General features: G+C 40.2%; 1 protein-coding gene across 2 annotated transcripts; it reads left to right on the forward strand.

The window, feature by feature from the left end:
• The first annotated feature begins 2,721 nt into the window (after positions 1-2,721).
• Positions 2,722-20,670, forward strand: LOC111338164 (tolloid-like protein 2). Of its 2 annotated transcripts, XM_022944595.2 has the most exons (9): positions 2,722-2,868; positions 4,555-4,590; positions 13,545-13,910; positions 14,195-14,545; positions 15,426-15,803; positions 17,108-17,857; positions 18,021-18,392; positions 19,246-19,617; positions 20,224-20,670. In XM_022944595.2, exons 1-9 carry the CDS (start codon positions 2,853-2,855, stop codon positions 20,409-20,411), a joined length of 2,829 nt encoding a protein of 942 aa, XP_022800330.2. In that variant the 5' UTR covers positions 2,722-2,852; the 3' UTR covers positions 20,412-20,670. The 2 variants fall into 2 exon arrangements, with proteins under 2 accessions (XP_022800330.2, XP_088589161.1); XM_088733035.1 differs by lacking the exons at positions 2,722-2,868; positions 4,555-4,590 and adding an exon at positions 13,149-13,254.
• The last annotated feature ends 2,418 nt before the right edge of the window (positions 20,671-23,088 follow it).

Raw genomic sequence — 23,088 nt, forward strand, 5'->3', positions numbered from 1 at the left:
TTGCCATCCTTAGCTTTTTCCACGAGAGCCTCAGCTGTTGTTAGCGCCTTTTCCGAAGATGCAGCTCATTTCAGCCAAAAGTTGTTCAGTTTCATCCTTTACAATTATCAGTAGCAGCCTCAAGCTCCATTCCCCGGTCTCCTACCACAGGTTGTTTTTGTATAGCAATAAAATCGATCGAGCCTGTCAAAAGTCGAAGCACTAATCTTGAAACATCTGAAAGTTGTAAGTTTCGGGAAGTCTTGCTGAATTCTTAGGGCTGTGATTTAGATTTGTGTGAATTTAACCATCACTTCATACAGTAATTTGTAGACAAGGCTCCTTCTGTAGACCATTAGTGCCTCTGAACCTAAGAAAATAAAGGAAAGGAACGCACACGAGAAAACACACGAATGAAAATAAACAGTTCTACCTTGAGTGCGACAGTCAATGGACAGCGTTCGTTTGCTTTTGGTGCGGTTAGAATTTGGAACAGACCTCACAACGAAACAAAGAACTGCTCTTCCTTGAGATCATTTATTTAAAAAAAAAAACTAGCAAAGAAACGAACTTAGCACGCTAGGCTAGTTTCGTATCCATTACGTGGCGGTTTTGTTCGTCTCTAATTTTTCTCTTTTTTTCTTTTTTTTTTTCCCGTTTTTCACGAGGGCTACATGTACGGTGATACTTCGCGCTACCCGAAGGAATCAGTCGGGTGACGCTATATGGAAGGCGTTCGTCGAGGTAAGAGTAAACAGTAATTTTGGTCAGCGGGCAAATTATGAAACCCGCGAGTACGAGTATTGCGAAATCCGGCGGAAGGATGACATTTAAAAACCGAAGACAATTTTTGACTAAGACACTAGAATGCGTTATGATGGCGACGACTCCGAGTAAATATATGAAAATAATACATGTTTACTGCGCTTTCATAAAATGTATGAAAGCGTTCTTCGCAGTACTAAACCCTACTTATCTAGTAGGTGGAAATAAGGCCTGAAAAAATTTTAGGTCCGTACGGGATTTGAACCTATGACCTCTGCGATACAGGTGCAGTGCTCTACAAACTGAGCTAACAAGCCAACTGGGAGCAGGTCATTATGTTGGTTCGTATTAAACGGCACCAATAAATTTGAATAAATGAAAATCATATATGTGTACTGCGGTTTCATAAAATATACGAAAGCGTTCCTCGCTGTGATAAATGAACCCTATTTATCTAGTAGGGACTAAGTACTGTAGACATGACTTATTGACTTGCCCTGTTCTGCCAACAGAAGAGCGAACATGATAGGCATGCAATGTCTACTTTCAGTGCTTATGACAAGTCTAAAATTATTAAGTCGTAAGTGAAAAAACCTTTTTCATTCAATTTAAAACGGCAGTCACTTTGAGAATAAAGTAACCCTTTAGTTGCCTATCATTATATTTGTAGTGAGGTCGCAGACACCAAAATGGGCTGGCTTTCTCTATCTTGGCGTTGCATCGAGCTGGTGCACTTAAAACAGAAGGATGGGAACAAGTGCGGAATTCTCATTTGTCTCACGTTCTGCACCCACACGCGATATTTAGTTTTTAATTTTAATACAGAAGTCACTATTCTCATTAAATCATGAGGTGTTAAGGTACGAAATATTTACCCTCACATGGTAACTAGGAAGAAAGTGCATTCGATTAAATATACCTTAGCAACCACTGAATTATTTCTGCCTTAAAAGGAATTTAACGGAATATTGCATATTCTTCACTTATTTTTCCCAATGATTGATTGTTGTTTTCGATCGTTTCTTTCAGTTTGCTAGATGTTTGTGTGAAGAGTCCTCCGTAGATGCAGCTTTCGACATAGCAACCGAACGTGCACTAATAACGTCTATGGTGTTTGGTTGTTGTTACGATGACATCCACGAGTAAGTAACCTAGGTCATAGCTTGTTTCCAAACTGCATATCCTTTAATCTTGCTAAGCATTGGGTTTGATCCTGATATAGAGTTAAGAGTCAAAGTATGAGTTCTGACCCAATAAGAAAGAAGACATACTTAAGTGAATGATAATGAAATACTTGTTCCGTCCGCTGTAGGAGAAATATCAACGTCTGCATAGTGTGCCATGACGACGATGGAGAAGATTGGCTGGGATACGACAGTTGTGGCCAGTACTTCCACGCAAGTTGCATCAAAGTGGATTTGATTTCTCAGACTCTCTCCAGCTTTATCTGCCGTTGTTAATTTCACAACATTGTTGCGGATTAGTGACGTAAATTGATGGTAGAGAATATTCTTCCCAGTGTGGGGCTGGGTTAAGACTAAGCTAGGCTGTGTACAATTCCTGAAATTCCCGTTATTTCACGAATTCTTTGACGCTAAAGTGTTGACAAGTTTTTCGCGTTACGTAAGGGAAAAATTGACTCAACGCTGCAAGGAGAATCTCGCTCAAAATTTACTCTTAAGAGTCGAAGTTACTGTCCAAAATTCAAACGTTACTGTTAGGTTTATTGGCGCACTGATAACCTTGTAAATAGCTCAAATATACTGAAAACATTTTCATTTGTTTTTGTATATCTTCATCCTTTGTTCAGCTAACTATGTTCAGTACGATTTTGCACACTTCGGGTTTAAACTTTTCGTGGGGAACACGTGCTACAGCTTACACGACCTATTTCAAATTTAACCGCTGTACTATAAACTTGAGTGTTCGACCCTCGACGAACGCGTTCGATATAGCGTCATAAGGGGCTTGTCCAAGAAAATGCAGTTGTGACCGTCAAGCGTGACATACCCTGTCACGTCCTAGTCCCGTCTCAATCTCTTCCTGGGAGCCTCAGCCAACTGAAAAATTCAATTTATTGTTCGGCGCTACGCATTCTGTTTAATTGGATGTTGGTCTACTGTGGTGAGTAGGCATTTTTGAAGTTAAGCAAAAAATGTCAAAACCTTGTGTGTTTTTGAAGGTCGTAGATTTGCAATGGGGCTTTTGATCACTCACCTGTAACGCCACAGGCTGGTGTGGAATCTGTTTACGTACTTTGGCGATTTACTTTTTGCACATTGACAGAGATTTTGATGAAAGAAATTACCATGTTTAATTTTTCTGTTACGTTTTTGTCCATTGATGAATTTATATATTAAGTAGGTATTTTGCATTAATGAACGCGTCTATCGTTTTTGTTTGAGCCGAAGGGCATGTACGTTTTCCATTGTTGCAGTACGGAGGGCCACGAGTTACAAGAGTCTTTACTAATGTCAAATGTGACGCTCTTGGAATAAAACTTGATTACTTAGTGTAATTTCAATATAAACCGAAATGGCAAAATTTTGAAAAGAAATAACTCAACCACCGATCGATGTCGGAAACAAATGCGATTCGATTCCGTATCTTCTACTTTAGCCTTTTTTTACATATGATCCTAAAGATTTGTTTAAGATTCTGAGTACAATGTAGGCTTCTTGATGGTGTCTACAAACTCGATCATGTTTATATGAAAAAAAATTGAGAGTTAAACGAACACGTTTATTTTTATATTAATTTAACTAGATAAATTGATGGTTTTGACGGAACTAAACTGAACTCCAGTGCTTCTATCTGCTCTCCACATTTCTCATGTGTACGCATGCTGATGTTACTGATGTGCGCGTATCAGATGTTCTGAGTGAGTGATTTAGGAGTTGGTGGGGGAGGGGAGGGGTGAAGAGGGGGGCCTTCTATGTGGTACTAAGAGAGGATTGTCTGCCTTACAGGGAATTTTGTTTACCATGGGGGGGATGGTGGAGGTTAAAGGTTTCAGTTGTAGCAAGGCATCATGGCACAGAACCTAATGAATAGACATAACTTTTGATGTTTGGCAATTACATCTGTCAAATTGCTTGCACTTGATCTTCACCAGAAGAGTTACATTGTGGGTTAGTGTCTTTCAGTTAGTAAGTTTTTGTCTGAGCAATTTAAGATAACTTTACGGTTGAAACTTTTCTACATCCTCAGCCACTGAGATAGGGAATACACCCTAACTTGGGCTGTCTAGGGTGTGGTTTGGATCCCATCCAATTTGAAATTGGGTACAAATTTACCCATTTGGGTCATGAGTAGGGTATTTCTGGAAATGTTGGTGAAAGAGTATAACAAAGTAATTTTAGTTTTATTGACTGAGTTGATATTGTAACTTGGTCACCACAATGAGTTTCATAGCTGACATTTTGAGCATTAGCCCTTCATCAGAGCAAATATTGTGTTATAAGGCTAAATGACCAAGGTGGAAAATATTTAATATTTTAGAGTTTTTTCATGGCCACTTTCTAAACTCACTGATAAGTTAAACCAAAAGATGTGTTTACCCTTTTAACGCTAAGAGTGATAAGCACTTAATTTCTCCTTACGATATCGCTCCTGCAGAACACATTAAGGTCAGGAGAATAAAGGAAATGATCATCAACAAAAGACACTTGATTATTTAACACATTCTTCTTGTCAGCACCTTAGAAAATGTCTAGAGAACAGTATGGAGAATATTCATACTGATATTAGGATGAAAAGGGTTTATGAATAGATGTGTAATATTTAATACTCTCTCTTTTGAACTTTCAGGCTTGTGTGTGCTGTTTAAGGTGTTAACTGCTGGAGGTACATAGAGTTATATAGTAAAAAGTAAACTACATATTGTGCATACCTATATGCAAATTATCTATTTTACATTTATTGAACAATTTTCTCTTGGCCTGATGAAAATAATTATTTTTTCCCAAGTAGACCTATGTTTGCTATCAGCAGATTAACTCTGCTATTCTCTATTTTACTTGTTGTTGTTGTTTCTTTTTTTTAACCAAGACATTACAGAGTAGCTGTAATTTTCTAAGTGGTGTTTTATGATTATTGTGACCTTTTACTGGGTAATTGTTATGCATGGGAAATGACAGGCAAGTGCATTTTGTAATTTCTTACACGACTCGGGCAGTCAGAGGGCCAATAACTAAAATCAACCAATCAAAATGCTCCATTGCCAGTCCAATATTCTCTAAGTATTGGACCAGGCACTGTCCTGAATGGTCCCGAATGATACCGCACTTGTGTCCCTTTGAACTTCAGTAGTATAACAAATCTCTTATTAACCAAGCTTGCTTGGGACCGTACTGGAAGAATATAGGCCCTCGGTCTTTTTTGTACGGACCTCGCTGCGCTCATTCCGTACTGTCAAGACCTTGGGCTGATATTCTCCCAGTATGGCCCTTACGCTTGGTTAATAAGATATATGTATTGGTGCCAGTCACGTTTCAAAAGGTTGTGAAATTGCACCAGCCATAAGTGAGTGCAATTTGAATACCTTTTGAAGCATCACAAGTGATCATAAATCACGAAATACACCAAAAAGGCAGGCATTGTGATGCAGTTGTTCATTTCATTTAAACTGTCCTTTTTTGTTCCCTAAGGCCACATTTTAATGGTTTCGGGTACTTGAGACAAACCTCCCCATTAGACAACTCTAAGGAGCATTTTTATGAAATTTGACATGTGCTAACCCTCATTTGACCAGGCCAGGATAAATATTTGACAAAGTGGCATATGACAGGAAAAGAATAGCTGTAATATGCACATGCTCTGGTTATAATGTGCACAAACATTTTCTGTTCGAGTTGTTTCATCTCGGGTTGGCAAGACAAGGTGTTAACACGAGGAAAAGTTGCCCTGCCTGCCAGGGTTACCCTACCTGCCAGGGTGAGACAACTCCCCCCCCCCCTCCCGAGTTTTGTCGCCTACCCCTGATGAGTTTCATAACCTCTTGTAAATAGGCGGCTAAAGTTTTTTAATGAACTAAGTGAAAAGTTAGCTCACCCAGGCTAACTTAGCGGAGAGGGGTTGTCTCGGTTACCGAGACCACATAAATGGGGCTTAAGTGTAGACCACAGAGCAATCTCCTCTGTTCATAATTGGGAGTTCTGTCCACCTTCACAAGTTTTTTTCCTTTTTTTTCGATAGAATAGTATCACTTCAAGCACAGTTTGTAGAGAAATTTTCTTCTCAAATACATTAATGATTCTCCAGTTAGCAACTACACCCCAGCCCCTCCCCCTTTGTCATGTACAGAATACTTGTTCCGTTGTACAGATCTAAAATTATATCTGGTTCACTGTGCAAGAGTAAATCAGAATAACTGGCTTCTTTCATAATCAGCAAGTGGGGCAGGGTAGGGGTGACCTGGTGCCCTGTCCCGACCTTGTGGTGGAAGTACTTTTGTACTCTCCCAAAAATTTTGTATACATAAATCCTAGGCTTGTCTTATTTGATAGGCTCAACATCCGCCTTTTGTTAATTGATTGCGGTTTTCGATCCTCTCTAGAAGGACGCGAGCCCGGGCTCGTTTCTAAAGTATCGGTTATGAACCGAGCACCGAGCTTGTATGATTGTTTGTAGCCTGTAAGACAACTCGGGTCTGACATCCTGAAGGCGAACAACCTCCGTGCCACTTAGTCATCACAACTTTTGCACATGGGTAGACATTTGGCCGCTGTGCTATTCCAGTATGACCGCCAATAAAAGATAAAGTTTTGTTCCAGAGTTTTGCGGCTTTCCTTGGAACTGCCAAAATGTCAGGAAAGGTCGCAGACTGCCATGTACTGCTTAGAATGATTAGGCGGATTTAAATGTCTAGCGACTGGTTTGGATGCGTCTTTGTCATCCCTTTCTGCGTCGCGGGGGTGTTCTCGGAATCGGTCACCTAGTCATCTTCCTGTTTCACCGATGTATATCTTTTTGCCATAGGCGCAAGTTATGCAATAGATGACCTTGGCGGAAGTGCTTGTGAAGTGAACTTATTCCAGAGAGATATTCTCGCCCATTATTTGTTCCTTTTGCTGTTGATCACTTTTTAAAAATAAATTTTTTGTTAAGATAGGTCACCCAGGAAATTAACCTGAAAATGTTTCTCTGTATATATGGAAAAATTCCGGGTGAAATCATTACGGTTAAATGCGGGCAGTTTGCCAGGGAAAAGATCCTTTTCAAGTACCGGCATTCTTAACTTCCTCTCTGCTTTGAAGCGTTAGTATGTTTACCTACATTCTATACTTCAAGTAAGAGTGACTGTGTTTAATTTTAAGCAAGGTTTTGTGCTCCGGTTTTTGAAGATATCTTGATTGGGGAGTTGTTCTATGCAATTATTTTGCTTTCTGGATAGCCCAATACTGATTACGCAGGGACTTGCGTAGCGGAATTGATAATTAAATTGTAGAGGCGATAATAGGATTTACCAATTCGTTTTTAAGGCAAACATTGGGGGTGAGAAGCTAAAAGAATGGAGCCATAGGGTAAAATATGGACTGGACTGGACTGGACTGGACTGGACTAGACTATTTTTTGGACGATTTTTCTGGACTATTTTCTGGACCATTTTACAAGGGGGGCGCACCTTAAGTACTCAGGAAGGGGTGGGTGTAGTCGATAAGTACTGAGGAAGGGGTGGGGGAAGAGTGTTATTACTCAGGGAGGGGTGGTAGGTGGTTTTAATTGTAAACACTACTGGTTAATGGAGCTTTTACTCGATCGTAATAATTATTTGAATCGGTTTTTCGACTGACTTCTCGTACATCAACATTTTGCGCTGCTCCGCAAAAAATCGTCCAAAAATTAGTCCAAACAGTCGTCTAAAAAATCGTCCAAAAAATATTCCAGTCCAGTCCATATCTTACCCTATGCCAAGAATGTCATCTGAAGGTCACTGAATCGTTACGAAGCGGTTTCAGTTTATCTTTGGTAAATGTTTTCATTGGAAGAGCAACATTGTTTATCAGAGAGACGATGATAACGGTTTGTTTTGATGTGACCGAATATAGATTATCTCGATTGGGGAGCAATAGACTTCCGTGTGGGAGGTCGAGGGCTCTAAAAAAAATAAAACTCGGGACTTAAAATAATTCAAGAGAGAGAGCTACTTTCCCAATGACGTCTGTAGATGGTAAGACGTTCTCCACTACTTGGAAAATGTCTATATACCGAAGGACTTACATGCCTTCCGCACATAGAAGGGCTCATGTCTTTCAATGTTTAGACTGTTTAAGCCTGATCTTTGTTTGAGTCTCATCAGGTCCCCAACAACGAATCGGTGCCAAGATTTCTACTTGACAAATAGACAAAGCTAAACAGAAAACAGACATATAGATTAAAAATATTGGAAATATAAAGCAGGGCTTGTAATAGCCATCAATCACGTGTTGGCCCTCAGACTACAACACTTACCAAAGAGGAGACAAAGAAACAAGACAGAAACGGAACAGAATATGATAGTTGTTAGCCTTTGGTGTAAATTTCTTAAGCTACGTGCCTAAATTTGAACGTCAGACGTATTCTCCTTGAAATTTAACGTTTGGGCAGTAGACCTTGATTAATCTTGTTATCGATCACGCAACGATTGGCCATGCGTAACAATTGCGAGTAATTTCAACAGACTACATGGTGACTTTGTTACAAAACATTGTGTATCGTAGGCGACTGTTGGGATCATACTGATTTTACCGGTACTCGTACTTTTACCTGCTAATGGAGTTAAGGCGTCAGAAATCTGATTTGACCGATACGGCTAAAAGAGCTCTTGCGACGAATCGAGGCCAGTCGGAGTGTTTGAAATCAACGTATGGATTGTTGGAAAGCGAGTATAAAAACAAGTGCTGTAATCTGAACGCTGAGCAGGCGCGATTTCTTCGAGTCATGAAAACCAAACTTCCAGCGATCAAAGTTTCTACGGAAGAATGTGAGTTACCGAAGTCTAAGCTCCTAACACCACCGGATTCTCCTCGCATAGGGAGATATCGTGCCGTGACATTGCCAGTTTTACACGACAGTGGGAGGAGATCGAAGTCGTTCTCGGATTTGTCGGAGGTGCTTGGCCTAAACGAACTAGCATCACCTCGCGAGAAGACGACGCGAAGACAAAAGTCTTGGGAGCAATTGTATGATGAAAAGCTAAGCGACAGGCGGATTAACACTAACGTCCCTCGTGCAAGAAGTTGGTCGTATTTAGACTCATCGAACTTACCGGTAAAAAGTAGAAGTGAGAAACAACCAGGACAGCCGTTTGATAGTGCCACAACGAACAAAATCTCCTTGAAAAACTCTGTGGCACCATCGAGGAAGCTCTCTACCCCGGCAAGATTGACTCCATTAAGCATTAACCGCGTTCACGAAACGAGAAAGTTAACAAGTAAAAAGCCCATCGATAAGCAGTTGGAAGATGTTAAGGATTTAAGATATCTTAGAAGTGGAAAATATACCAGTGAAAATGATGCTGCTGAAGAGACTAGTGAAAATGCGAAACTTTAAGCGGCAAAAGAAAGATGGTAAAAACCATCCTTGTTTAATCTAAGAAGATTATTTTACATATTCGTGAGAAAGTTGCATGGTTATCATGTGTGATAATTGGCTGAAATGAGCGTGCTCACCGGCTTGGAAAATAGTTTAATGTCACGATTAGTATAATTTTCCGTGATGAAGTATATAGTATATATGTATTGAAGTATATATTTTTGAACTTGTTGACGCCCCAACTCATAAAATTCTCGTGTTTCTCGCTTCCCAGAGTCGAAGTACTCGATTTAATATTGGGAATTCTACTTGTAACAGAGGTCGATGCGATCTCGAGTGGCTACGTTTTAAAAATCTATGGCTATTTTTGATTTGTGACCACATTTATCCTTTCCGCATTCCGGTTTTCAAACGGAAGTTTTCCTAAAATAATTGTCTACAGCTTGTAGATTGATTCCGTAAACAGATAGGTATTTCAATTGGCTGGGTCGTAATGACAGGGTCAGGGCTGCAAATAACGGCCGGTCAACGGACAATGTCCGGTCAAATTTTCATCTTGTCCGATCCTTTACCGACTCGTTCAAAGAAATTTTAATTTTTAACTGTTTGCTAATCACAAGGGACACAGTCATGTTTCCAAAAGAAAAAAAAAACCAATATAAAAGTAGACAAATTAGTGGTCGAGAAATTCCCGGCAGTCGCAAATTTCCGCGATGTCATCAAGTCCTGTCGCGATCGTAAAATCATCGTGTCTTCCATTATTTTATTTGCTTAATTTAAGTGTTCCCAGTTAGTAGAGGGTTTTACCTTTGGCTAGATACCATCATTTACTCTCAAATAAAGTGATCGATTGTTTGATCGATTGAATGATCGGAAAGCACCCTCACGAAGAATAATCTTGTTGCATCGAGAATACTCCAAGTAGCATTTGTTGCAAAGTGCAAAAAGCAAGCAAAAGGCCCAAAACCTGGAGAATCCGACCACTCTTTTACTCTAACAAAAATTCACAACTGTAACTTTAAAAAAAAGGGCTCTGAGTGTAATATTTAATTTAAAGTGATTTTGCAAGATGTAAAGTAAATTTTTTGCGGTTGTATCTTGCGTAACCGTTCCACGTACTCAAAGCGAGGCTGCTTCTGCAGTAAAGAGTAGTAAAATTATTGACTTGCAATTTTTATTGCCAGACCGACTTGGATTCAGTTGTTTTTTAGTTGTAAAAGGATTACTGTGCAATCTGGGTTCACTATCGCAAGAGTTCGGACTGTTAAAATTTGACCGGCCAAAAACGGGTAGTGTCCGAGCAAAAGCATGTTTGACCGGACAACGTGACCGGCGACTGCCCGTTAGTTATTTGCAGCCTTGCAGGGAAACTAGTAGCAGACCGTAACATGCTTTTTCGAAAGCACCAAGGACTCTGGACCCATCTTTTTTAGTCTTCTTTAATAGCTCGATTCTTGAATATATAATTCTTTTGCATCAAATTCACTTCACTCTCGCTAACTCTAGTCGTCTGACTCAAACTCTGTACTGTTTCTTATCCTTTGATTCTTGCTGACTACCAACTGTAAAAACTCTTAATTGCTTGCTAATATATTCCTTGTCGGTAAGCATGTCTGGGCAGCCGCATGCTGGTTAACTGACCTTGGAAGATTAAACATATGTTGTAAGAACACAAACCAAGCTGAACACTCCTACCAGAATCTTCTACATAAAATGATAGCATTAAGTTACGCAATATTACATTGCGCACTTATTTTCAGTTAGGAACATGTTACATTACCAAGCGTTTAAACTCCCATAGACGGCGTTGAACAAAGGTAACGGGCTCTGTTTTCTCAAAGAAAAAGGGTTGGGAGGAAAGTGGGGTTTGTAGACCTCTCCCCCCACCAACACGTTTCGATGTGAATAATATCTCCATCGGAGCATAAAATTAGCTTGACAAGGCATCGAGTCTCTGATTCTTTTAGATGAAATGTTTCGATTGAGTTATAGGGGGTTTAGCCCTCACGAAGAGTTTCTAAACTCTTTTGCCAAAGAGGCAAATAATTGGACTACTTTGCGGTCCCAGTGCAATCCTCTTGACTTAAAGACCTGCGAGGTAGATAATAGTTTCAACTGTCTTCAACTGGTTTGTTCTTGGCCATTTTAAAGGCTTGTTTACTTCTCGAGCAATAATCTCTATGGGTGGTTATGTTTAGGTTTTTTCGATTGACCTTTCTCTAAAAGGTCTCGTGCAGATATCGATGTTTTAATCGGAAGGATTCATTTGTTGTTCATTTGCGAGAGTCACAATTGTGTGAGTTAATTTTCTGTTGAATAGGCCTCATTCATCAAGTTCATACACAAAGGGCTTCACTTTATAGTTATGCTTGATGGATAAACTGACAAAGGACAAGAATTTAATAGAAAGTTACAGACCCTTGGTGCTTTCCGCTAGACTTGCTTTGCCTAGCGTTTTTTAAAAATGCTCTCAACATTTGAAAAACCATTACCCCAAGACCGCGCTCGTCGAAATCTCATGGTGAAGGACTTCCTTAGTGGAGAACTGTCCCTTAATGAATAGTAATCAGTCAATTTTGGACTCACTACTCACTGTTAAGAGGTTTGCTTGTGCAAGCGAACTGTGCAGGGGACATTTTGGAATGTTTGAATTGGTGCACGGGTTTGGATTGGGGTGCGATTTCTCAGCCCACCCTCCCCTACCCAACGTCTTGAACGCCCCATAACACCTGAAAATATGTTTAAATTACATTCTAATAACCAAGAAATTCGACAACATCACAACCTTTTGCAAAGTTTTCAGACAAAGTATGCATGATGACCACTATGCTTATTTATGACGACTAGTAGAACTAGTTAGCCGAGTGTTCACACATTTTTTGTAGGAGGCGGCGTGGCCGAGTGGTTAGGGTGCTGGACTTGTAATCCGGTGTCCCGGGTTCAAGTCCTCCACCCTGCCACTCATTGGATTTGTTCTTGGTTGCCCCTAGTTCAACTCCTTGGCTGCGCTCTGTAAATAGCCCACTGGTCTGCCTCCTGCCAGTGGGGATTTTTAAGCTCTTAGTTAGTCTACATTGTGGTTGAAAAGCCCCTAAGGGGGAGCTTCAATTAACGTACATTATTATTATTATTTGGATACAATGTATATATGAAGTTCATATATTTTGAACTGCGGTATTAGATACGTATGATGCACGATCCTTGCAGTAGAGAGCGCTATTTATGCAATAGCGAAAATCAGACCTGAAAAAAATCAGGGTACAGGCCTGATTTTTTTCCAGGTCTGATTTTCGCTATTGCATAAATAGCGCTCTCTACTGCGAGGATCGTGCATCTACGTATCTAATACCGCAGTTCAAAATGCATGAACTTCATATATACATTGTATCTGATTTATCATCACGGGTTTATTACGAATCAACTTAACGGCCTGTTTCCAGTTGGGTTGTTAGCTCAATTGGTAGAGCGCTGCACTAGTATCGCAGAGGTCAGTGGTTCGAATCCCGTACAGGCCTGATTTTTTTCAGGTCTGATTTTCGCTATTGCATAAATAGCGCTCTCTACTGCGAGGATCATGCATCATACGAATGTTATTATTATGGAGTATACACGTTTGGATGCTAGTGAGCTAAGCAAGATAGGGCGAAAATTCGTAACCTATCTGCATGACAGGACTGTTAACTATAATAATATCTAATACTACTTAAATACAAATGATCAATATAAAACGATAAAAGTGTCAATTGGCCCAATACTAAGATGTTTTTTTTTATTATTATTATTATTATTATTATTATTATTTTTCAACCCTTTATTGGAATACTTATAGATTATTGACCATCATGTCAGTCTCTTTTTGGTAACCTATCCACTGACATTGAGTCGAAACTGTGGTGCATTCCCCTTTTGACAGAGTTGTGAAGTAGAGTCAGGTGCCGATCATTTTCAATTGCTTCCCTGTAGAAGAGAAGCTGGCAAAAAATTTCGAGTGCGCCTGTAAGTTTTGATCAAAGTTAACGTAGCTAAATAACGTTTCCATCTATCTCCTAACCATCCATCTGTTGTACCGCGTGCATCCATTCATCCATTCAGTTCACCCATCCATCTGTTGTACCGCGTGCATCCATTCATCCATTCAGTTCACCCATCCATCTGTTGTACCGCGTGCATCCATTCATCCATTCAGTTCACCCATCCATCTGTTGTACCGCGTGCATCCATTCATCCATTCAGTTCACCCATCCATCTTCCTGATCCTTAAGACTTTTTTTTTTTTCATTTTTCAGCTTGCAGTGAAAACCAGCAGTCGACAGTCACGCTAACTGAGCGAAATGGCACAATTTTTCCTGGATATTTTCCAAAAAATGCGACATGCAACTGGATTATATCAGCCCCTGTAGGAAATGTGTTCAGGATATTACTCACCGTCTATGTTAACAGCCAAAAGTTACCCTGTAGTGGTAATTTTGTGAAGATCTATAATGGAAACAATGTCGGCAGTGACGTAATGTTTGAACATGACTGTAGCAGGAAAAGGGATTTCTCAGGGTACTTTTTCTCTTCTGGTCATAACGTGTTATTGGAGGTAAAGACCGGAGGAGTGGAAAGGTCGACGGTATTGTCTTTGACATATGCAATATTTGCTAAGCAAGGTAAACTGTAACTCAAATATAGATTATTAAACTACTCAAATGTAGATTATTAGAGTATTTCTCGCCCCCCCCCCCCCCTTAATGAGGGTGCTCATCTGCCTTCGAGCCCATTGCCCCATAATGCTTAAGCTTATCCCGGTTTCAATAGGATGAAGTCACAATGCGAGATAAGGAAAACTCAATTGTAAGGCAAAGCCGGAATTTTTTTGCGACACTTGGTGAAAAGTTGCATTGCCATTAGTAACCACGAATAATAAAGTTAATAAGTGTGTGCCATTTTCTAGAGCTGTGTTCTACAAACAGCACCTTGGACGCTCCGCTGTCGCCAATGGAACGTAACTTCACCAGTCCTTACTACCCCGATGGCTATCCCTTAAACACAACTTGCGGATGGTACATCACAGCTCCCCAGGGTCACGTGGTTAAGCTTTTGATAACACAACAGCTGGATGTTCGTGACAGTGTGGAGGTGTTCGATGTCGATGGCTCCCAACTCATCCCCATTGATCTTCCTAAGAATGAGCTTTACTCAAAGTTTCAATCTGTCTTCGTAGTCTTCAAGAGCGATCAGAGTCCACGGACATTTCTAAACGAGGAAAAGGGGATACTTGTCCGTTACTCCGCAGTAAGGAAAGGTAATTCTTTCGTGGCTTAGGAAGGGACAATAGAGGCAGTTAGGGTTGAACCTCAAAACTACAACGGGTAGCGAAAGTTTTGGCAGGTTCTTTTTTTTTTTTTTCTGAATTTTCCCTCTAACATTCATTATTTCTATCTCTCCCCCATTTCAATATTGCCCGGTGTTACAAAATAGTCACAAATTACAGGCGACATTGTATGGGCAGAAGGAGGGACTTGCAAGTATTAGAGATGAATTACTAGTTTTCCGTCTATAATGTTGAGTGGGCGGTTGTCGAAGGGGAGACGTTCTGATTTCTTTCGCCACTCATTGTCGCTCTAGAATTGTTGGTTGTTGTTACTATATTGCTTGTAGTAACAACACCTCCGCTTCTGTGATTAGGGACTTTAAGAAACCACGACGGCGACGCCAAGGAAGACTTCGATTAAAAAATGAATTTCTACTCTTAGTTAGAATTTCAAAAATGGCTGCGCGGGAGCTTACTGTCTCATACAGCGCCACAGCTCAACTTCAGTATGACGTATAAAGTAGCCGTTGAGTTCCAAATGGAAATTAAAATAATTTGCCGTCGCGGTTTCGGTTCGCAGACGACGCAAATTTTGGCGATTTCACGTTGTTGTTTTGCATAAGACGGCTAAGAAATGTACAAAGTTTCAAAACGCACGTGCTGAGCTATTGTTCTGCCAATTAGATCTCTTGTTTTTCCACGTCCTTGTTGCCGTCGCCGTCGTGGTTTCTTAAGGTCCCTATTATCTGGATTATGACTGACCTTGCTGACTATCTAACTAACGAACTGATTGACTTAATGACTGACGCACTGTGTGATTAATTAACTGATGGTTATTTTCTTTTGTTTTATTTTATCATTTTCTCTACAGTAACCACCTGTTCTTTTGGAAACTCTTACGACGAGAACATGAATATCTTCTTCGGGGATTCCTCAGGAACAATCGAGACCCCCGGGTATCCAAGTGGTTACAATGATACCCTGATCAATGAGTGTTCTTGGAAGATAATTGTGCCTTCTGAAAAAGTAGTACGAATAGAATTCACGTCCTACCGACTTGGACAATACGATTATGCTGAAATCGCAGATCGAATAAATGGATTACTTCCTATTTCTATTTCCCTTTCTGGTACAAAACCATCGTTTAAATTCTACTCGACCGGACGCGAGCTTAGTATCAAGGTGAGAGCTCTTTCACTACAACAAAGTGGTCCAGGATTCATTGCAGACTACGCTGCAGTGCCTGCGGGTAAGTCGGTCAGTCTGTTATTCAACGTTTCCGTTGGTCTGTCCGTCAGTCAATCTGTGACTCAACGTGTCCGTTAGTCTGTCCGTCAATCTGTGATTCAACGTGTCCGTTAGTCTCTCCGTCAGTCAATCTGTGATTCAACGTGTCCGTTAGTCTGTCCGTCAGTCAATCTGTGATTCAACGTGTCCGTTAGTCTGTCCGTCAGACAATCTGTGATTCAACTTGTCCGTTAGTCTGTCTGTCAGTCAATCTGTGATTCAACGTGTCCGTTAGTCTGTCTGTCAGACAATCTGTGATTCAATGTGTCCGTTAGTCTGTTCGTCAGTCAGTCTGTGACTCAACGTGTCCACACTGTAGTATCCAATTGCTATGGCATGTCATGGGTCAGTCATACAGTTAGTCAATCAGTCAGTCTGACAGCCCGTCAGTGAGTCAGTGAGTCACTCAGTCTGCCAGCCGCTTAGTTCCTTACTCGCTCATTCATTTTCCCCAAGTAGTCGCATTGAATCAAATAATCAATTAATGAGTCAGAACGTCGGTCAGTCAAGCAGACAACGAGTCTTTTCATTGAGTTGTTTCATGAAGAGGCCCACCGATCAGTTTTACGCGGTGAGACCTTGCAGTTTTCCTTTCCTTCCCAAGATCTTATTAATAATTCCCCGTACTGTCTATACAATTTTCATATGTTAGTTCTTAAATCTTGCTTTTGAATCAACTGATAATACCCCTGTTTTTATTTCTCTTTATTCTCGTCACTTTCCTGGTTGTTATTGTATTCATAGTGCAAGGAGAAAGTCTTTCTTAGTCACTTAAGGGAGTTAAAGATTAATAATAATAATAATAATAATAATAACTTGTATTTATATAGCGCTCATATCTTAAACTCATGGCGCTTTACAACACTGTACGGGGGACTTTACCAGACTGCTAAGCAGTTTACAATCAAATGAAAGCGAATATAACAGATACCCCCTCCCCCCTATTCCCAGTAACCAGGCCAGACCACATCAAAGTAATCTCGTGAAGTGGGTTCTTTAACGTCCCCTGCCTAACCAAATTAACTAATTAATAGCTGCAGGAGACGGGACCTCCATTTATTCGTCCCTATCCGAGAAGACTAGAATATCTAACCATTTCTCTTTTAAGTGACCTAAACGCTAAAGAAATCAATACTGCATATTAAAATACTAAAATATTAAATATTAAATATTAAATATTAAATATTAAATATTAAATATTAAATATTAAAATACTGCATATATAAGTGACCTAAACGCTAAAGAAATCAATACTGCATTTTTCAGTTGCATCGGGAACCTGCGTTCTGAGAAAAAACTCAGTGTTGGATATGACTGGTGAAGGGCGAAGCTTCTCAACTCGGGGGTATCCTTTCATTGCGGAACAAGGAACATGTACTTGGAACGTCACTGTGAACCCAGGCGAATTCATAAAACTCACATTTTGGAACATCAAGGGTAGATGCGCAGAGAACTTTATTAAGGTCTTTGATGGAACAAATTCCACTCCTATTTCCTTAGGAAAGTTTTGCAAGAAATCCTCCGACTTAGTATACTCGCGAGGTAACAATTTGATGATAGAGTATACATCTCGCTCTTCCAAAAAGGTTACTGGTGGATTTTTCGCCACATATCAGTCCATTCAGGCAATCCCAGCTAATTACTCTTGTCAGATAACTAGATACGAATCAAGACGCGTTGAAATGAAAGACTTCGCTGGCGAATTCGCCAGCTACAATTATCCGCTGCCTTATTCCAATGACGTCAAGTGCTTGTGGGTAATTGAACGGCAGGCCGGTCACGTGATCCGTTTGACGTTTCAGTTCTTTGACTTACAACAATCTGAAGATTGCGAAGGCGATTACGTGAAGATCGAGCAGGGATCGTACTCTTGGAGGACTCCAGTTGGCAAATTCTGCGGTTCCTCGCTCCCTGATGTCATTCAAGTGAATGATTCAAATATGTACGTGGATTTTGTGAGCGACAGCTCCGGAAAATACCCAGGATTCCATGCAAGCTACCAAATACTTCCTGATCGTAAGTATGGCAAAATTAAAGAAGCTTAGTCACTATACCTTCATTTATTTTTAACGTGATGAGGAAGGAACGATGTGACAGATAGTTTCAACTGTTATTGGGAAGTTCCTGTTGCTAACTGTGTATTTTTCTTCTCTTTTCTTTGTGTCTTCTTTATACTCAGCCGCCATGGGACCATGCAAGAACCCATTTCAGAACAACGTGATTTCTCTGACTGGAGAAAAAGGAGTGATTTTTTCTCCTGTTTATCCGCGCAGATTTAGCGACAGTATCAGGTGCACCTGGATAATAACAGTTTCTGAGAGACGTTTCGTGAAGCTGAGAATAAAGTCCTTCGATTTAATCGATTGTTCCCAGTCCTCCCTCACTATTCGCGACGGCCGAAGTTCATGGAGCGACTTACTTAAATCTTTTTGCGACGGAAACTTTGAAAGCTCAGTGTTTTCCAGCTCTCGCCACCTTTGGGTTCAGTTTGTTTCTGTTCAGAATCGTGTTGGAGCGAGTTTCTATGCTGAGTTCGAGGTTGTGAATCAAGGTAAGAATGTGGATAATTAACGAATGGTAAACACGACAGCGTACACTATTGAGTTATGGATGCACGCGGGAGGTTGCTAAGCACGAAAGAAGCGCAAGAGTCGCGCGAGGCGATAGCCGAGAGCGACTCTCGCTTCTTGAGTGCTTAGCAAACCTCCCAAGTGCATCCATAACTCAATAGCGTACGCTGTGGTGTTTACCATTTGTTTTATAACATAACATTGATACATTGTAGCAAAAGAGTTTTCTTTTATTTAACAAATCTTTCGTGACCAGAAAAACAAGCGCGCGCGGAAAAATAGTCTTTGCATTTGCTCTTGTCAGCAGCGTACACCCATGGGCAAATGGGGGACGCTAAATTGACCAATCAGAGCGCGCGCTTTACTTTGGTTATGGTATAACTTTTTTATGGATGGTGCAATAACAGCGCAAGGGGAAGATATCACATTCCATCCAGGGGGGGAGTAGAAATACTCCTAGTCAGTGGCCTGATGAGCCACTTGGCTGTTATACAGACTGTTTCATTTCCATGTGTGTAATAAATATATCTTATTAGACGTTTTGTCGTGTAATATCGCTGAGTATTTTTACGAGTTGTGCCGTATTTTGACGAGCCCGTAGGGCGATTAAAAATACAAACAACGAGTAAAAATACTCGGCGATACTACACAACAAAACGTCTAATAAGAGATTTATTATCCAACACGCCAAATTGTTATTTCAGTGCGGGTGAATTTCGCGGATATTTCTGGAGTACAAAGATCGCGTGATATTTGTACTCGTCTTGCGCGTTATTTGTACTCTACGAAGCACAGTTGAATAATAACAGCTGTTATTTCTTCTCTTCTTTGCAGTACCAGCCTCGTTCGCCTGCACTGCGAGTAGTCAACGCGTCGCTTTTACGTCAGAAACGGGAAGCCTGGCCAGCTACAACTACCCTCTGCCTTACGATGACGCTTCCGAGTGCGTTTGGATCATTCGCGTGGACAATGATAACAACATCAAGCTATCCTTCGACTCCTTTAATCTGTCTCAGTCCGACGAATGTTCTGAAGATTATGTGGAGGTACGCGACGGCCAGTTTGACACCAGTGATTTGTTGGGAAAGTATTGTGGATCACAAAAACCTTCAGCCATTACTTCGGATGACTGGGAGCTTCGCGTGGCGTTCAGGTCCAGCGGAAAGACAAAATACCCCGGATTCAAGGCAACTTTTGAAACAAAAAGTGAGTGCAAATGAGAGTGGGTTTCAATGCGATGTTTTGATACGACATTGGGTGTTGTCTCAGAAATCAGAACCTAGCTGGGAGGGGAAGCCCGATTAGACTGGACGGGTTTTGAAACCTTGGTAAGCAGTACCAAAAACCAACAAAAATTACTATAAAGGGGTCAGTTATTGTACTACCATTTGAAACATTGGCCACTTTATAGTAACAAATCGACAGTGGTTTAGCATGGTCTGTACTGTTATCGACAACCGAAAATTGGCCAATCAGATCGCGACGTTACTGCCAATTGTGGTAAAATAACTGCTGATCAAAACAGACTTTAAAACAACAAAATTCATTTCCACTTTTGTAAGGGGACACAATCTTTGTTTAACCACGAAGAACAACAACATTTTCCATAACCTAAGAGTTAGTTTAGACGCGCCAAATTTCCCTCCGGCTTTTAAAAATGATTTTTTTATATGAAATATTACGCAATATTTATCCCATGAAATATTACACCAGGTTAGATGGAGAAAGCCATGCGGAGAACTAAATTCTCCAAACCTTATGGCCAATTTGTGGATTTTCGTGATTATTTATGTCATATCTTCCCTCATGCAGGGTCAACTGGAGCCATTTTGAAAATCGTGGGAATTTGTGTCGGTGCGCTCTCAGCTGTAATTGGAATCATTGGAGCTTGTCTTAAGTACGGTAGCTGCTGCAAGAGCGATGAAGCTAGAGTCGTTCGAGGAACTTTTGGCGACGAGGTAGAAGGTGTCCCTTTACAAGAAGAATCTACCAAAGTATAGCTGCTACTGTTATTGTCAAAGAGTTGTGACATTCCATTTGGATCGTAATTTTCTTGAAAAGGATTTCAATTTCCCTTTTTTCCTCATTTCCTTGCATTCAATTCTGCTCCCACTCGATGAGCAATATTCCTTTTTTAAGTTTTGAAGTCTTTAGTAAAACATAAGATAAAAGATACATATCCTATGTTACATAAACGAAAAACTGTGTAATGAAAGTACAATAATATACTATGGCAAAAATTAAATTATGGAATTATAACAGGTTTGTAATTGTAATTATTAAAAACTGGATCATTGGATAATGCAATTCAAGACTTTTTATTGGCTTAGCCATTATGGTATAGTAGCCAATATACCATAATCTACAAATATGGTAAGCGTACGCGTCAGCCTAAAATCAAAAGGGAGCTAAAAAATCCGGTTTCTTCTTACAAAATGATAATTTCTTGGGGGCGTTTTTAATAAAACAATTATTCCACTCGCGCTTGCTGGATATGAGATGATTTTAGCCAACTCGGCGCTACGCGCCTCGTTGGCTATCTATCATCTCATATCCAACGTGCGCTCGGGGAATAATTGTTAATTATAACATCTTTACATGCTCACTTTGGAGGCTGGTTGGCTGCATGTGATGCTTTAATGCATGTGATGCTTTAATGTGACAGCGTGATGCTGTTAGTGAGCTTCTATGCGCTAGCTGACGTTTGGCTGTGTAGCCGCGTGATGCGGTTCCAGTCAATACCCACTAATTGACCCTTGCTCGCCATAGAGTCTCTTGTAGCTCAGTGGTTAGAGCATCCGACTAGATCACGGAGGGTCGCAGGTTCAAATCCCATCTGGAAACTCGATTTTTAAAAAAATGTTTATTTCATCTTATAATAGGTTGTGTTAAAAATTAGTCTAGTTACAAATGTGTTCATGAAACGATCTGTGTTAATCTTTAGGTGGAGGCAAACCTTGCGACGTAAATTATATTGCTGGGGCTTAGGCTTCGGCAGAATTTCATTTAACGGATGATGGCTTAGGGCCCTAGCTCCACTAAATAATTTCTCATCCTGCATATGCATGATATCCTTTACATTCGATGGAACTGAAATATAACGCCGCTTGTAACATCTGTTTGAAAAGTTCTGTGGTGTGTTTAGATCGCGTTCATACGCACCTTACACTGAATGGCCTTAAGTTGAACTAGGTAATGACAATTGTCTTAAAAAGGAGATCTATTTCATTCTGGTCAAATTGTTCTTTTCTCAAAATTCTTAATATATGGAGGCACTTGTTAGCCTTAACTCCTTCATTATGCGTCTCTGATTCTGGAAGTTGTTTTATCCATCCATAGGCCACATGAAAAGTGGCCGGGTCAACTGATGTGATCGCCCTTTTGTAACTGTCGAAGGGTTGCTTGAAGTTATCTGTTACAAAGGCGTCAAAAGCCTCACAGACACTTTGAAACAAAACTGCCTCTCCTCTCTCGATAAGTAGATGAGAAGCGGAGGTTCCCTATAGGCGGATTCATGCTGACGTCATTCTTTAAATTTTTGCTCATTTGCATACGGCTTGCGTAAAGAAGGAAGCCTGTTAGATACAAATTGACTTCAGGCAGCTAAAGAGCTAGAAAACCTTAGTACATAGTGAAATTTTTAGGTCTTTGGGTGTAATGTTCAAGGAGAAATAGTCCATCAAAAACTGCAAAATTTCTGGGTGGCAAAAGCGCTAATGAGCTCATACATTCTATGTAAAATTTTGAGTTTTTGAACCCGTGTTGCACAAAAAGTATTCAATGCATCAGGCTCGTATTCATTGGCCGAGTTAATCGTACTTTGACTTTTCGATATTCAGAACTGATTTATTTTTAGCTCCATCAGAAACTGAATTGCTTATGCTAATGAGGCAAATATTGAAACAAGGATTCCCTATTTGACTATGTGATTGATGATTTCTGTCGTTTGTCTCATTCAGTTTATGGGAAACATTACTTTCATCTTTGTTTTGTCTGTTATCGCACAAACTGTCTTACTTTTATTATATACAATGAAATATATGAAGTTCATATAATTTGTACTGCGGTATTAGATACATATGACACACGATCCTCGCAGTAGATAGCGCTATTTAAGCAATAGCGAAAATCAGACCTGAAAAAATCAGGCCTGTACGGGATTACTTTTATTATATTTTGAGCTTTAGCCCTTCGTCATTCACTCAGAAGCTCAAACGCACAAGAACGTCAGCTTTGAAATTCTTTACGGTTGCTGGTGTACATTATAAACTCAGTTGATAAAACCAAATTAACTTTTAATACCCTGCCCTCCTTCCCACCGACACAGCCCCAAGGTTTCTTTGAGAGACTTATGGTATAGCCTTATTGCCATTTCCAATTCCAAGAACTTGACTGTACTGTCTTTGGATAACTGTTCGTCACAGGTGATGGAATATCTTGTATGCTTGCATTTCCTGCAAAGACCTCGAGGGAATGCCGAAGACGAGAGAGCTGGTGCTAGAGAGCTAATGCCAAAAGAAGAAGCTGTATAATACGTTTTGCAGAGAGAGGATGTATTTCACTTCAGAAATACTTGTGTAGGTGTTTTTTCTTATGGTGCATGAAGGCGATAAAATACACTTTTATGCACAGACATATCAAATAAAGTCACATGATCTCTTCATTTAAATTGAACAT

Source organism: Stylophora pistillata, chromosome 9 (genome assembly GCF_964205215.1).
Source record: "Stylophora pistillata chromosome 9, jaStyPist1.2, whole genome shotgun sequence".
Taxonomy (NCBI): Eukaryota; Metazoa; Cnidaria; class Anthozoa; order Scleractinia; family Pocilloporidae; genus Stylophora; species Stylophora pistillata.